The sequence below is a fragment of the Uranotaenia lowii genome, chromosome 1 (genome assembly GCF_029784155.1).
Source record: "Uranotaenia lowii strain MFRU-FL chromosome 1, ASM2978415v1, whole genome shotgun sequence".
NCBI lineage: Eukaryota > Metazoa > Arthropoda > Insecta > Diptera > Culicidae > Uranotaenia > Uranotaenia lowii.
Window position 1 is genome coordinate 118,811,969 of NC_073691.1, and position 12,795 is coordinate 118,824,763.

A 12,795-nucleotide genomic window follows, 5' to 3' on the forward strand; every position below is an offset into this window, starting at 1 on the left:
TAGCACCCGGACGAACCTCTCTTTTCTAAGAAAATACGTATTTTCTCAAATAAATTATCACGAGGAACAGATTTGCCTTCCTATTTTATTAATATGGTATTCCGTCTCACGACATAACCTGATGAACAATATTCCTCCATTTCACTCGGTCCATGGCAACCGTTCTCCAACTTCTCGGGCATCCCGCAGGCAGATATCGTTCCACTTGGTCTAACTTCTTCGCTCGTTGCACCTCTGCTCTTCGAGTTCCCACCGGATTGGCACCAAATTTTTCAACAAAAAAGAAATCTGCTTACCATCTTTACAAAAATATTCAAAAAAAAACAACTAGCTTCTCAAGTGACGAAAATATTATAATATATGAGCACTGGAAAATGCGCTCTGATGATCGTTAAATCATCTTGATCTAAAGGATAAATACGCATTGCAACATGATGTGCACATTGTTCACTAATTTTCACCATCATAAAATTTTGGACATTTCACTATAATTAATTTTGAAACACGTTATAACTTTACGGGGCAAACAACTTGACTAGTTTACATCTGACGATTTAGCCTATTGATAGTGTGTCGGAGAGGTTACCAGAAGACTCGAGTTCGATTCTTAGTCGAGTTTTTTATTTACCAATCATGCTCATATCTCCCCTACTGGCTCAATCAAAACTATCCCTCGATTGTTTTCAAGCTATTTTATTGAGCCTGGATATATGCATACAAACGTGTTTTAAAAGTAAATCAATTTGAAGGTTTAAGAAATTAAGTTAAGGTACCTACGAGGTGTATACAAAATTTGCTGAATAAAACATGCGTATTTTTAAAGTCGCAACTGTTGTTAATTGATATTCCTTCAAATTTTTAGATTATGAATAAAGGTGACATGACAGCAATAAAACTCAAGGTAAACTTCAGAACAATGACAAATCAATTGACTGTTATTAGTTACGGAATAACAAACAAAATGATTGAGCTATGCCAAACCCCTTGACAGTGAATATCCATCTCTGGCTAGCTCGGGAATATTTAAATAATAAATGAGTGCAGTGTCAGATGCATAAATTAATTCACAAACGCATGGGTACTACCGAATGGCTGATTCATGGCCTGGTCTCTGAGCACAAATATATCCTGTGACAACATTGAGTTTGATAAAATTAGAATTTATTGGTTGATGGTTTCAACGTTCAATTTCAAACACTGTATTGAGAATTTTTAACGCACTTATCATTACTATTATTATTTTTTTAAATTCAATGCTGATTGCACTTGTTTAGAACGGTAACGAAATCAATTGATTCATTACAATTTGATTAAAATTTATTGAAAATTTCCCCATCATCAGCTGCTAGCTCCCAGGCCAAGCATGAAAGCTTCATAGTTCCAACCTACAGCTATTAATTTACCGGATCCGTTTGATGTGGCCACATTTATCCCTACCGGAGTTTATTTGAGGTTGAAGAAGCCTGAAGGATGGTTGCAACGTAATATGTACTGTGACGTTTCATTTAACCTTCCCATGCCGTTCGGGTCAATATGACCCGAAGCGCACATTTAAAATCTCTTATCTTCATTCCAATATACTGAAGAACTTGGAATTTTGACTGACCAAGTATGTTCTATGAAAATAATGATCAAATTAACGTCAAAAAATTGAAATTTGAGTTTTGAAAATCGGTTCATTGGGAAATGAAATACAGCCAAGCAAAGCAAAAATTGGATATCGTTTTTTTTAAGTTAGATTTTTTTCTACCGGAAGATCTGAGATAGCGGTCAAAACTTTCATTGGACCCCAACATATCTATACACTGTCGGAAAGATGGATTCTTGACGATTTCAAACATCAATGAAACACTCAAATACAGAAAAGCTGTCAAAAGTTATGAGCATTTTAAAAATAAAATTGATTTTTCGGACTTTTTACTTTCTGAACCAGTTTCTGATAACTTGGTAATACATATCGACTTTATTTTAAAATTTTGAGTAATAAGAACAAATTATCTACACAATGAATATAATATCATCAAAATCGGTTAACATTTACAGTCAGGAGAACGAAATCCAACTACAACTCAAATTTCCCCGAAACGGATATTTTGCGAACGGCATGGGAAGGTTAATATTGACTATTATTGACAGTGGCTCACTGGCTGCGAGGAAGGCTCATTTGCTTGTCAACTGTTAGTCAGTTTTATTAAATTTAGTTGCCATTGGAGAGTGGGCCAAGTTTTCAAAAAGTTATTTCTTATCAGTAAATAAATATAAAAAAAAAACTAGATCGACGAGAGGTGTAATGTAATTTTACGGATATTTACTCTGGGATTGTCAAGTTTAGAAAAAAATGCTTATCAAAGAGTATGATAGATCAAACTTGCATTGGTCGCAATTACGACCCGAAAACATTGGATTTCCGATTGGATCACCGATTCTGATCATCCGATTTTACTTCACTTTGCTGCAAATGAAAGATGAAAAATAATTGCACACGTTCTAGTTTTTGAAACCATTCTCATCTATCAATTCCCTTCCAGTTGAAATGTGAATGAGATGATTTGTTTTATCTTCATACGCAAAACTGAATCTATTTATCAGATATCAACGTGCCTCCGGGAATCTGAGCATTATAATTAGTCGAGCTAAGCTGATCGAACGCATGAGCTCACAACATTTGAAATACTTTTCCAAACTATTTTACTTGCTCTTCACAGTACTTAGCTGTTTTTGATCTTACAAACTTGAATTTTATATTCTGTTATGCAACACCTAGAATAAGGTTTTAACATTCATTCATAAGATATTTAAACTGCGTTTGAAGTTCAAAATGTTTCGGGATCATCATCATTTATTAAAGCCATTGCCTTTAGTCTATTCTGGAATTTCTATTGTACATAATCACCCTCAAACTCGCAACTTTACATGCTAACTTTTGGCTACTCCTTAACGAATACTTTTGACCCGTTATTCAATATGACTCGGAGAATTCCTTTTTCTAAATAAGGCTCCTCTATCCTTTTAGAGGTTTAAGCTCCAGCAGATGAAAATGACCCCTTATTCCAAACGCTGATAGCGGATGATAATTACCCCTTATTTGAAAGGCTTTCGTACGGTGGACATTTCAGGAGCTGCTTATGGGAAACATGTTTGCTGGAAAATAAATCACAACCAAATATCATGTTTGAATAAAACCGGGAAAGCACTCGCCGTACTTCCTCGAGAAGATACGGAATAGTTTGAGTGCTTTATCAAAACGTCGCTTTACCATCACCATTGTTTGGGTTCCCTCTCATTGCTCAATAATGGGCAATGAGAAGGCACACTCTCTGGCAAAGGTGAGGACGATGGAAGGCGACACGTATCCACGTAAAATCGTCTTCAACGAATGTACTATTTTGTTCGAAGAAACTCTCTTGTCAACTGGCAGCGCAAATGGGACGAGGATGAGTTGGGTCGGTGGCTCCACTCGATTATCCCAAAGGTAAGCCTTAAACCCTGGTTTAATAGATTGAACCTGAGTCGGGATTTTATTCGTATATTTTCCCGTCTCATGTCCAATAATTATTCCTTAGACGCGGTACTCTATCGTTTTGACATTGCTGGCAGCAATTTGTGTGGTTTCGGCCAAGGTTACCATGACATCGAGCATATTGTTTGGTCGTGTGAGGTCCATCTTGTCGCAAGAACGAATTTCATAGACTCCCTTCGGGCCCGAGGAAAACCACCCTGTGTTCCAGTGAGAGATGTGCTGGCCGTGATAGACTTGGACTACATGTTCGAAATATACCTTTTCCTAAAAGCTATTGATCTTCGTGCACGCAGCCCGTCGGTAGCTGACTGTACCAAGTGTGACGTGTAGTTCTCTTGGCCGTACATCTACAGGTGACGAGTCTGTAGACACGTTTCCACTCTGCACCACGGGGAGGTGAAACTACGTCGCAGAGCAAGGACTAGACACTGAAATATTGAAAGAGCACGGGGGTTAGAAATCTCCTACATTTGCTGAAGGCTATGTAAAGAATTCTTTCCAACGAAAAAAGAACGTCGCAGGAAAATGAAGACTCGGAGGATTTGACTTTTCACCACTCGAAGCACTTTCCTATACATGATCAATTTTGATGTCCAAAAACATTATCAAAAAGAACAACTTGAGAACTTCTGTTTTTGATAGGAAAAGTAGACCTTTTTATAACTTTTTTTTTGTTTAAAATCAGGTATTTTAGTGCGGAGTTGCAAAAATATAATTTGAACTAAAGACATTTTTTTATGATTAATAAAATATGTTTCTACGAAAATTCTCTTTTGATTAAGAACTGTAGGTTGGCTTTAAGCAATATTTATGTACTATCAAAATTTTGTTTCCTCTAACATTGAGTGGCTAGGATTATTAAGATGGATCAATTTCGGAGATCCAACGGTTTAAATTATCATATATCATATAGGTATCATATATCAGTCAACTCGTGAGTTCACCTTATCAAAACAGATTTTAAATGAAGTTTAACGAACCACACTGTAACTCAACTCTTTCCAACTTCACTCATCGTATCTTCCTTCGTTCATTATTGCACACCATGACCAATGACTCAAGTTTTGAGCGCCCACCCACCATACATCACCATCATCCATCGCAGCATAGCAGAAACAGTGTTAGTTCTTTCACTAAAAGTGTTAATGGAAATGGTCATCGTATCGTTATGCCGCAACAGATCTGTCTGTCAAAAATGTGTGAATGGGGGTGGGCCGCAAAACTGAGCTAGAAAAACCAGAAAAAAGTCTTCGAAAAACTGCAATTCTCTAATCAAATTTATCTACGATATACCCGGAATTATTTCGTTGAGCAATGACAAGTCGATTGAAAACTGGAGCCCTTTTTTCCAGTTCTGATACCATCAAAAACCAAGAACCAAGTCGTAAATTCATCTATGGGAAATAAACAAAACAACCATCCATCAATAATGCAAATTTGTGTATGGTAGCCAGACGAAGCACGTTTCATGTGAATTTATTCGGTCATTTAATCATATTTTTAGTAGAACTCATGTAGTGCAGTTAAATTTACAAGGTAGTACCTAGTGCACATAACTTTAAAGTTTCAATGTGGTTCAGAGTTTCTGATCAACCAATGGATAAACAAATTCTAATCAAATATTTTATTTCATTTTTTTTCAGTTTCAGGTGATTGCTTACCCCTTTATTTCCGTCTTTTCGATATCGAAGCTTTGGTAAGAAAGCACCATCTATATCACCTAGAACAACAAAGCACCAAACACACTTTCAAACAGTGATGCCAACTAGTGGGAATTGAGTTCCTATTGATTTTTGTTGCATGAAGTTTAGGCTCAGGTTTTAGAACATTTTTTCCTAGCTAGGTTTACACGAATACACTTAAGCTCCGAGCATTGTTCACTGCAGAAGTGCAGAAAATTCGTTAAACTCGTACCTACCGTTAAGAAAGAAACTATATCAAGCAATCTCCAATTAAACTTTTGCGCAACCTGGAAGCCGGCGTTGGTGGTGGGAAAAGGAAAATCATTGATGACCAAGCCAAAGCAACGTCCTTCTTCTCTTCTGGTGCGGTAGGTGTACCGTTGATCGATCTGATCCGGAAAACATGTAACGTACCCCGTACCTTACTACGCTTTATTGGTGGAAGTTTGACAGTTATTAGCGATCTCTCTCCCTCCAATTGTCTCTGGATTGATCCTCCCCGTATGTAACATTGCAATGGTACCTATTTCGTTTTCTCCAAAGAGTGAATCTTGTTGAAGACATTCTCGAAGCTCTAACCTCATCTTGTACAATCATACCTAGACCATGAGTCGGACCTCTTTTACAAACATATTAAATCCTTGTTCTTAATTGTACATATTGTACAATTTTTTTTAATTGGAAACGGTTTAATTATATTCATTGTTTGTTTGAACTAAAATTACCTTACCAGACCCGAAATTAATGTTAAATTTGAAGATTTTTGTTACAACCTTGCATTTGACCTTTGCATTTTTCCGACCTGTAAATAAAGACTTGTACCATACATATTAATAAAACCAATTTACCTAACTCTTTAAAAAAACAAGGTGACACATTAAGCACGCCGTCATGTGGAGAAAGTTCTAATTATCATGTTAGAGTTAGACTGAGTCGATTTGGGGTCATTTTGGAATTTTGTAAACCCTGGGTTCTAAAAAGCTTTGTTTTGCTTTGAAACTCATCCATGATTTTTTGCAAATTTTTTAAGGAACGTTTACATGAGTAAATTTGAACTTTTAGGTTTGTTAGAAAAAGTTGAATAATTTGTATTGAAAAATCAATTACATTTTGATTTCTTCGTTGAAACCGAGCCTGCTAATGGTTTCTGTGCCAATTAATAAATTCTTCAAAGGACATTTTCCGCTGAACAACTTTGTTAAAGATCGTAACGTCTGCAAAAATCATGGATTAGTTTTGAACCAAAACGAAGCTTTTTAAACCCAAGGGTTAGATAAATTTAGAAATGACCCCAAACCGACTCAGTCTATTATTATGTATAAACATCGACGATCTGAACTACTACTAGTGGATTTCTGGTTTGGTAGTGGTGCTGTTACCGCTGGTGGTGGTGATGGTGCTACTATCAGTGACCTTAGTAGGACCTTTCGCCAGTAGGTGGTGCTGACATGCGTGTCTTTAATGAAGTGTATAGAGAAGACTGACAGTGAGGGATATTTGTTTAACTAATTTTGCTTGTACATTGGGGTGTAAACTCGTTTTTAGTTTCCGATGCATTCGTTAGCATAGTATGTTTCTCTCCATTAGCGTGAACATCTGAACCAGTGAATTGTAGTTGTAATTGTAAATTGTAATTTTTCAAATCGCCAAAAATCAGGAGCATGCAACGTTACACGATTTCTCTATAAAACGTGTGACCAACATCTATCTGCTAAGTATAAGTGAATCTCGCTTTTAAGCACATTTTTATCAGATTTATGCTTTTTTTCCTTGAGAGCATTGGAGATGAATGAAAGCTTAAAAACATCTGAAAAGCGGAGATTCTTGGTGTGCGTGAAGAATTTTCAAACAGCAAGTTTTGCACCCGTACAATAATACGGATTTAACATTTGAGTTGAGAATTCGGATTTTTGTTCGAAAAGGGATCTGGCGTGAGCGCCAGATGTTTCGGAGACTCGCAAACGCAAATCGGGCATTTCTGATCCAGTTTCGATGTCTTTCTTAGTACCACCATCTTACGTAATGTGACTGGATGCACTCCACTTTCTCAACCTGTTGTCCAGCTACCACCAAATTGGAATGATTTTCTGTGTTGATTTTCATCGATTTGGTCTTTCCGACATTGACTTTGAGACTTGCTACCTCGGAGCTTTCGGTGAGGTCGTCGAGTTTGCTCTGCATGTCTTGTTGTCTTTGGGCGAGCAAAACAATATCGCCAGCCAGGTCAAGGTCCGTTAGTTGCTCCATTGTCGAAGGATTACAAGGCAATTCTCGGTTTGGTTTAGTCAATCGATCCAGTCAAATCTCATCCATTACGATGATAAGGGGTAGCGGTGATAAAACACATCCTTGTCTCACTACAGCAGTTACCGGGATTTGATAACCCAAGACACCGTCGTGCAGGGCTTTGCACGAAAATGCCTCGTACTGGATGGACTAGTTTCTCTGGGACTCCTCGCACCTTAGAGCTGGTCAGATATTTTCAAGATTCAGTGGGTCGATCAAACATCAGCAGAAGAGAGTCCAGGAATTCGTAGCGTTGTGATGTGGTCTACACATGATGGTCTGGATCGGAATCCAGCCTGTTGGCGTCGGAGTGTAGCGTCAATTTTCTGTTGGATCCTGTACAGGATCAAATTGCAGAGTACTTTGAGAATTGTACAGATCAAAGTTATATCACACCAGTTACCGCACTCGGTCAGGTCTCTTTTTTTTCGGGACCTTTACGAGGATACCCTACATCCAGTTGTTGCAGTATTTCAGATGTCAGCGAAAAGATAGCGGCCTAGAGGCTTACTTATGGTATGGCGCTTCCAGCTGCGGGTTCTGGTGGCCATTGCTATTTGTGACTAGGAAGAGTTGTTCAAAATGCTCAGTCCAGCGTTTGAGCTGATCTGTTCGATCTGTCAACAGCTGACCTGCTCGGTTTTTCAGCGGCATTCTCATCGGCATAGTAATCGGATATTTCCAGTGGCGGCGGCTCTTTCTCCCTCTTCGGCTAGGAAGTCTCGTCTACAAGCTCGTTTAACGGTCTTGTCCAGCTCCGCATACGGGCGTCGTATCGACATCCGACTTTCTCCTCTCACCGTTCGACACACGCAACTCTCAGTCGTATCTCACCAAGCACAAGGTGATGGTCAGATGTTATGTCTGCGCTTCGTTTGTTACGAATATCGAGAAGGCTCCTTCTCCGTGTTTGGCTTATTTAGATGTGGTCAGAGATGCCGATGTGCCTGATTTTTAGAAGCTCAACCTGACAACCTGATAGGTCATAGGTTTTCCCTGATTTTTGAAAACTAGCCTGATTTTCCCTGACTTTTGTGAATGTGATGAAAATAGGTGGTATTGAACTGCATAAGATACTCCTGAAGGAGGTCAAAATGTGGAGCGACGACCAAAACAAGGTCCTGACTTTGACAGAGATTTCCGTTACTCTAATGTATCCTGATTTTTATTTCATGCGTTCCTGAATTTTGAAAAAAAAACACCACTTAGCTTTCATTTGACCGTAAGTAGCGGCAAACCCTAAGCAATCGACCATGTGCGTTTAAATCTCTACACGGGTTGAAGAGAACTGCATCCCCGTGTTCTCAAACATATCATCTTTGGCACAGTGCACTTTTCAGCGCATTTTTGACTCATAGATTTGCTATATAGGCATTCGATTTTTTGAAACCACATTTTTGGGTGCAGCTTCTCTAGAAAGTTGAGTCAGCTTTCCTGGCCAGGCAAGGGTTTAAACATTCCAATACTAGGTCTCGTTTCCATGTTAAAAGTTGTTGCCAAAGTTCCAATTCGGTTATTTCTTGTCTCAGTTTCCGTAACGATTGATTTATCAGGAGCAGTAGGTTGTAAGCTTAGGATGCCAATCTCGCGATGGGGCTGACATCTTGGACTTAGCTGGCGGGAGCCGCATTTCATAAATTCAGGAGTACCTTTAACAATCTCTCTCGTCTTTTTATGTTTTGTTTTAACTATTATGAGGAAAATTTGGATTAATAAGGATTATGTAATGTTTACCAGGTGGAGTTTAAAATATTCCATATTACAAACATCTGAATTAGTAGTTAAATATTTTTATCCATCATTTCACTTAACCTCCATTTTTTATACAGAAATCTCGTAACAGTGGAATTGTTACTAAATAGGAGTACCTAATACTATTATTTTCAAGATACAAAAGAGATCTTCAGTGCGCTTAATGCTTTTGAAAGTTATACATTTTAAATTCAATACAGGTTGTCAAATCACTGAATTGGGACAATCACAACACAGCACCTCAGAGAAAACCTTAACAGTGCATGTCAAATTCATTTTAAAATACAAACCACCTTTCCTTACAGTTTCTGTCGCGTAGACAAGAACACAGTGAAAGTATGACCTGGCTACACCTCACCACCCACACAATAGAATCGTCTTTTTTTGTTTGTGTTGTAGATCGAATGTCTCTCGATGTTAAGAGCCAACATCAATGGCACTATAAATAACATTCCACGGAAGAAATACTGAACAACTATTGTTTCTACTATTTTTTCAGATTCCCCAAAGCATTACGGTGAGTAAGGCAGAGTAGGCTGGTAGCCAAGTGAATCGTCCTTTTTTTCCATTTTATCCTCCACCGCCTGAAGAAAATAAAAAAAGAATCCTTCTTTCGTCTGGTATCATCTCGACTCCCACAGAAGATAGAGTATCGTAAAAATGAGTAAGTTTAAACGGGAACCAATTTACGACCGATTGACGTTTTTTTGCTGGAATTTCGCTGCGGAAAAGACGCCGCCGATGGTAGCCGCCATTGGTTAGGTCTCGTGCCACAAAGAAGGAGGTGATAAAGTGTACTGGTCGTAAAGCAAACTCCGGACGTTTGAGCACCGTTTTTTCCGCAGCTACCAAAAAAAAACACAAATCGGAAAACCTCGACGATGTACCTCTCGGTGATTGAAAATTAGGATGTAATTGATCATCCGGGATGACGGATGTTGGCAATGTTGAGTTAGGTTTGGTGGACTTTAATGGCATACTATGAGCAAAATAAACATATGTATGTTACCTAGGCTTATTGAAACGTGACGCAGCCTGCTGCCATTGTTAGATTTCAAAGCAAATAAGCAACAATCATTTGAGAGTATTTTAAATATCTCGCGTGAGCTTTCATTACGTCGTAGGAAACATATTAAGAATTCACAGAAAACTGCTGCAATAGTTATCTAGACAAATTCAAAATTTGTATTTTACATATAGAATATGTTGTCCAGGCTACTAATATTCTGAAAGGAAAGAAGTTGCGACTGGTTTGTGTTAGTTTTAGTTTTTTTTTTTTTTTGTAATAAACCTATTTGATTACATTTTGTTTCATACGACGTATTGAAAACTCACGCGAGATATATTGTTTTATGTAGTTTTTTAATTTTATTTTATGAAACATTTGCAAGCACAGTTTTGAATGGTTCTAGACATTTATTCACCTTAACAACAAAATAAACATGACTTCTATAATTTTGAAATTAAATAAATCGGTGAATATTGTTTGACTATTATTATTATTGTTAAATATTGTCATATATTGTTATTGTCATATTACCATTGTACAGTGGTCCAGGACGGAACTTTATCGTGACAAAACTAATAAAAAAGATGCTATAGACAAATGTCTTCAGTATAAATAAGAGTAGTAAGAATTCCGGACTCTTGAGGCCACAATTTGCGCAACTAGAATATATGCTCAAATGTTGAATTGTTTTTTTCGACTGGATGATGAAAACAACATTTTTTTGATTGTGAAGAAAGTTGAGTTAAACAATTAAAAATTTATTAAAATTACATGCCAGTTTTCCTTTAAGTATTTTCATATGATTTATGGCATCTGTTTTTTGTATTTTCTTAAAAATTTTCAAATTAATATGTTCCTTACTATTCCAAAGATGGTGTTCAATATATAATGTTCTCACCATAATTGCTATTAAACGGTCTTTTTCAAAGTTACGAATATAAAGAAAAACAAAGTAGGTGGGTTAAAAAGTAAATGGATAGTAATTTTGTTCATAATTTGCCCAGAAAATCCACCAAAGCTACCGCGCGCCGGAAAAAGGAAACCAACACCGCCAAAACAACACAGACCACTCGCGTGACCCGCCAAAGAGAGGATTTTATTATCCGTCGTCTTCGCCGCTTACCATCATCAGTCCTCCCTTAGGCCTATTAGGCCATGGCGACAGCGATAAAGACGACTGCTGCGGTGTGAGATAATAAATTGTACTGCCATTTTTTTTTTTCGCTAAGGCGAACAATGTACCACGATTCACCCTCGTTTTGCCTATCAGATTGCATAATTGATTTATGATACTGGGTATAAATTTTGCTCATTTAATTATTTCATCTTCTTAAATTTATCCCACGCTTTCGTCAACATTTTCGGTAAATCCTTTGCGTCGCCACGAACATCACTCAACACCATCGGTACAAAAAAAAATGGAAATCCTTTCCTAGGTTCAGCATCGTCCAATTTGGTTGGAAAATTCACCCAGAGCGTTCGGAGGATTGTGCAGGATGTCAAGGACGAAGGATCGCCTAGTAAGTTGTTTAATTTTTATAACATTGTTGTACTTCAACTTCCTAAATCTTCGAACCCAAACGTCAAATATTTCAAATTTTTTCGCCATACAAATACTGCTCGTCTTAAAATTATGAAACCTTGACTTAAACCGAACTTTTCGCGACTATCTAAAAAAATCGAACCGAATTACAACTGTTCCCCACCGAAAACTAAACCTGGTGATGTTGTATAAGAATATCTTCTGAGCAGAAAAGCGCCAGAATAGACAACTGTCGGAGGCTTCTCAAAACATGATTAACAATATACTTATTTCTACTTTGAAGCTTCACGAAAAGGAAGCAACCGAACTACCCAGCTGTCAAATGGAGAGTAATGGTATTTCGAGGTAAAGGGCGAACACGAAATTATTGCGACACCGAAAATGTCATGGCAATTTTCTTATAATGTTTAGAATCAAATCAAAATTTATGAGTAGTTTTATACATACATTTACTTCAAAAATCGAAAAACCAATTATAAGTCGCTGGAGCCTTGATTGCAAAATTGAACGCCATTTCGCTTGAAGTCCTCCATCAAAATCTTTACAGTGTCATCCGGTACCAGTTTTCCAGTTTTTTGCACTTTTTCTCAACATGTTCTTCTCGCCTTTGAATGGCTTCTTGCTCTCCCGAAGTTCCCGCTACATTATTGCCCAGAACTGCTCCTCCGGGCACAGTTCCGGACGGTTTGACAGGTTCATGCCTTTAGACAGGTTCATGCCTGTGCCAAAATGGACAGAATTGGCCTCATACCACTCCAGGACAATTTTAGAATAGTGGCATGGTGCAAAATCCGGCCAAAATAGCGGAGCTTCGTCGTGCTGCTGCAAGAACGGAAAAAGGCGCTTCTCGAGGCACTCAGATTTGTAGATCTGGTCATTTACTGTGCACTTTTTTGACACGAATGGCTCACTTCTCAGTCCGCAAGACAAATGCCAAACGAGATATTTGGAGGCGAACTTCGACATTTTCTTCTTCTTAAATTTGTCGTCCACATCGAATTTG

The 12,795-nt window shown here is 37.9% G+C and overlaps 1 protein-coding gene across 6 annotated transcripts in view; it reads left to right on the top strand.

The window, feature by feature from the left end:
- Positions 1-12,795, top strand: part of LOC129739376 (uncharacterized) — a 249,532-nt gene that overhangs the window by 196,688 nt on the left and 40,049 nt on the right. For 3 of the 6 annotated variants that reach the window (XR_008735842.1, XM_055730795.1, XM_055730794.1), the window contains exons 3-4: positions 9,734-9,757; positions 11,686-11,769. Coding sequence is in view for 5 of the 6 variants with exons in the window: in XM_055730795.1 (XP_055586770.1) it covers positions 9,734-9,757; positions 11,686-11,769 (108 nt within the window). In the remaining variant the exon portion in view is untranslated. The remainder of the gene's footprint in view (positions 1-9,733; positions 9,758-11,685; positions 11,770-12,795) is intronic. The other 3 variants (XM_055730798.1, XM_055730796.1, XM_055730799.1) reach the window with 3 other exon arrangements.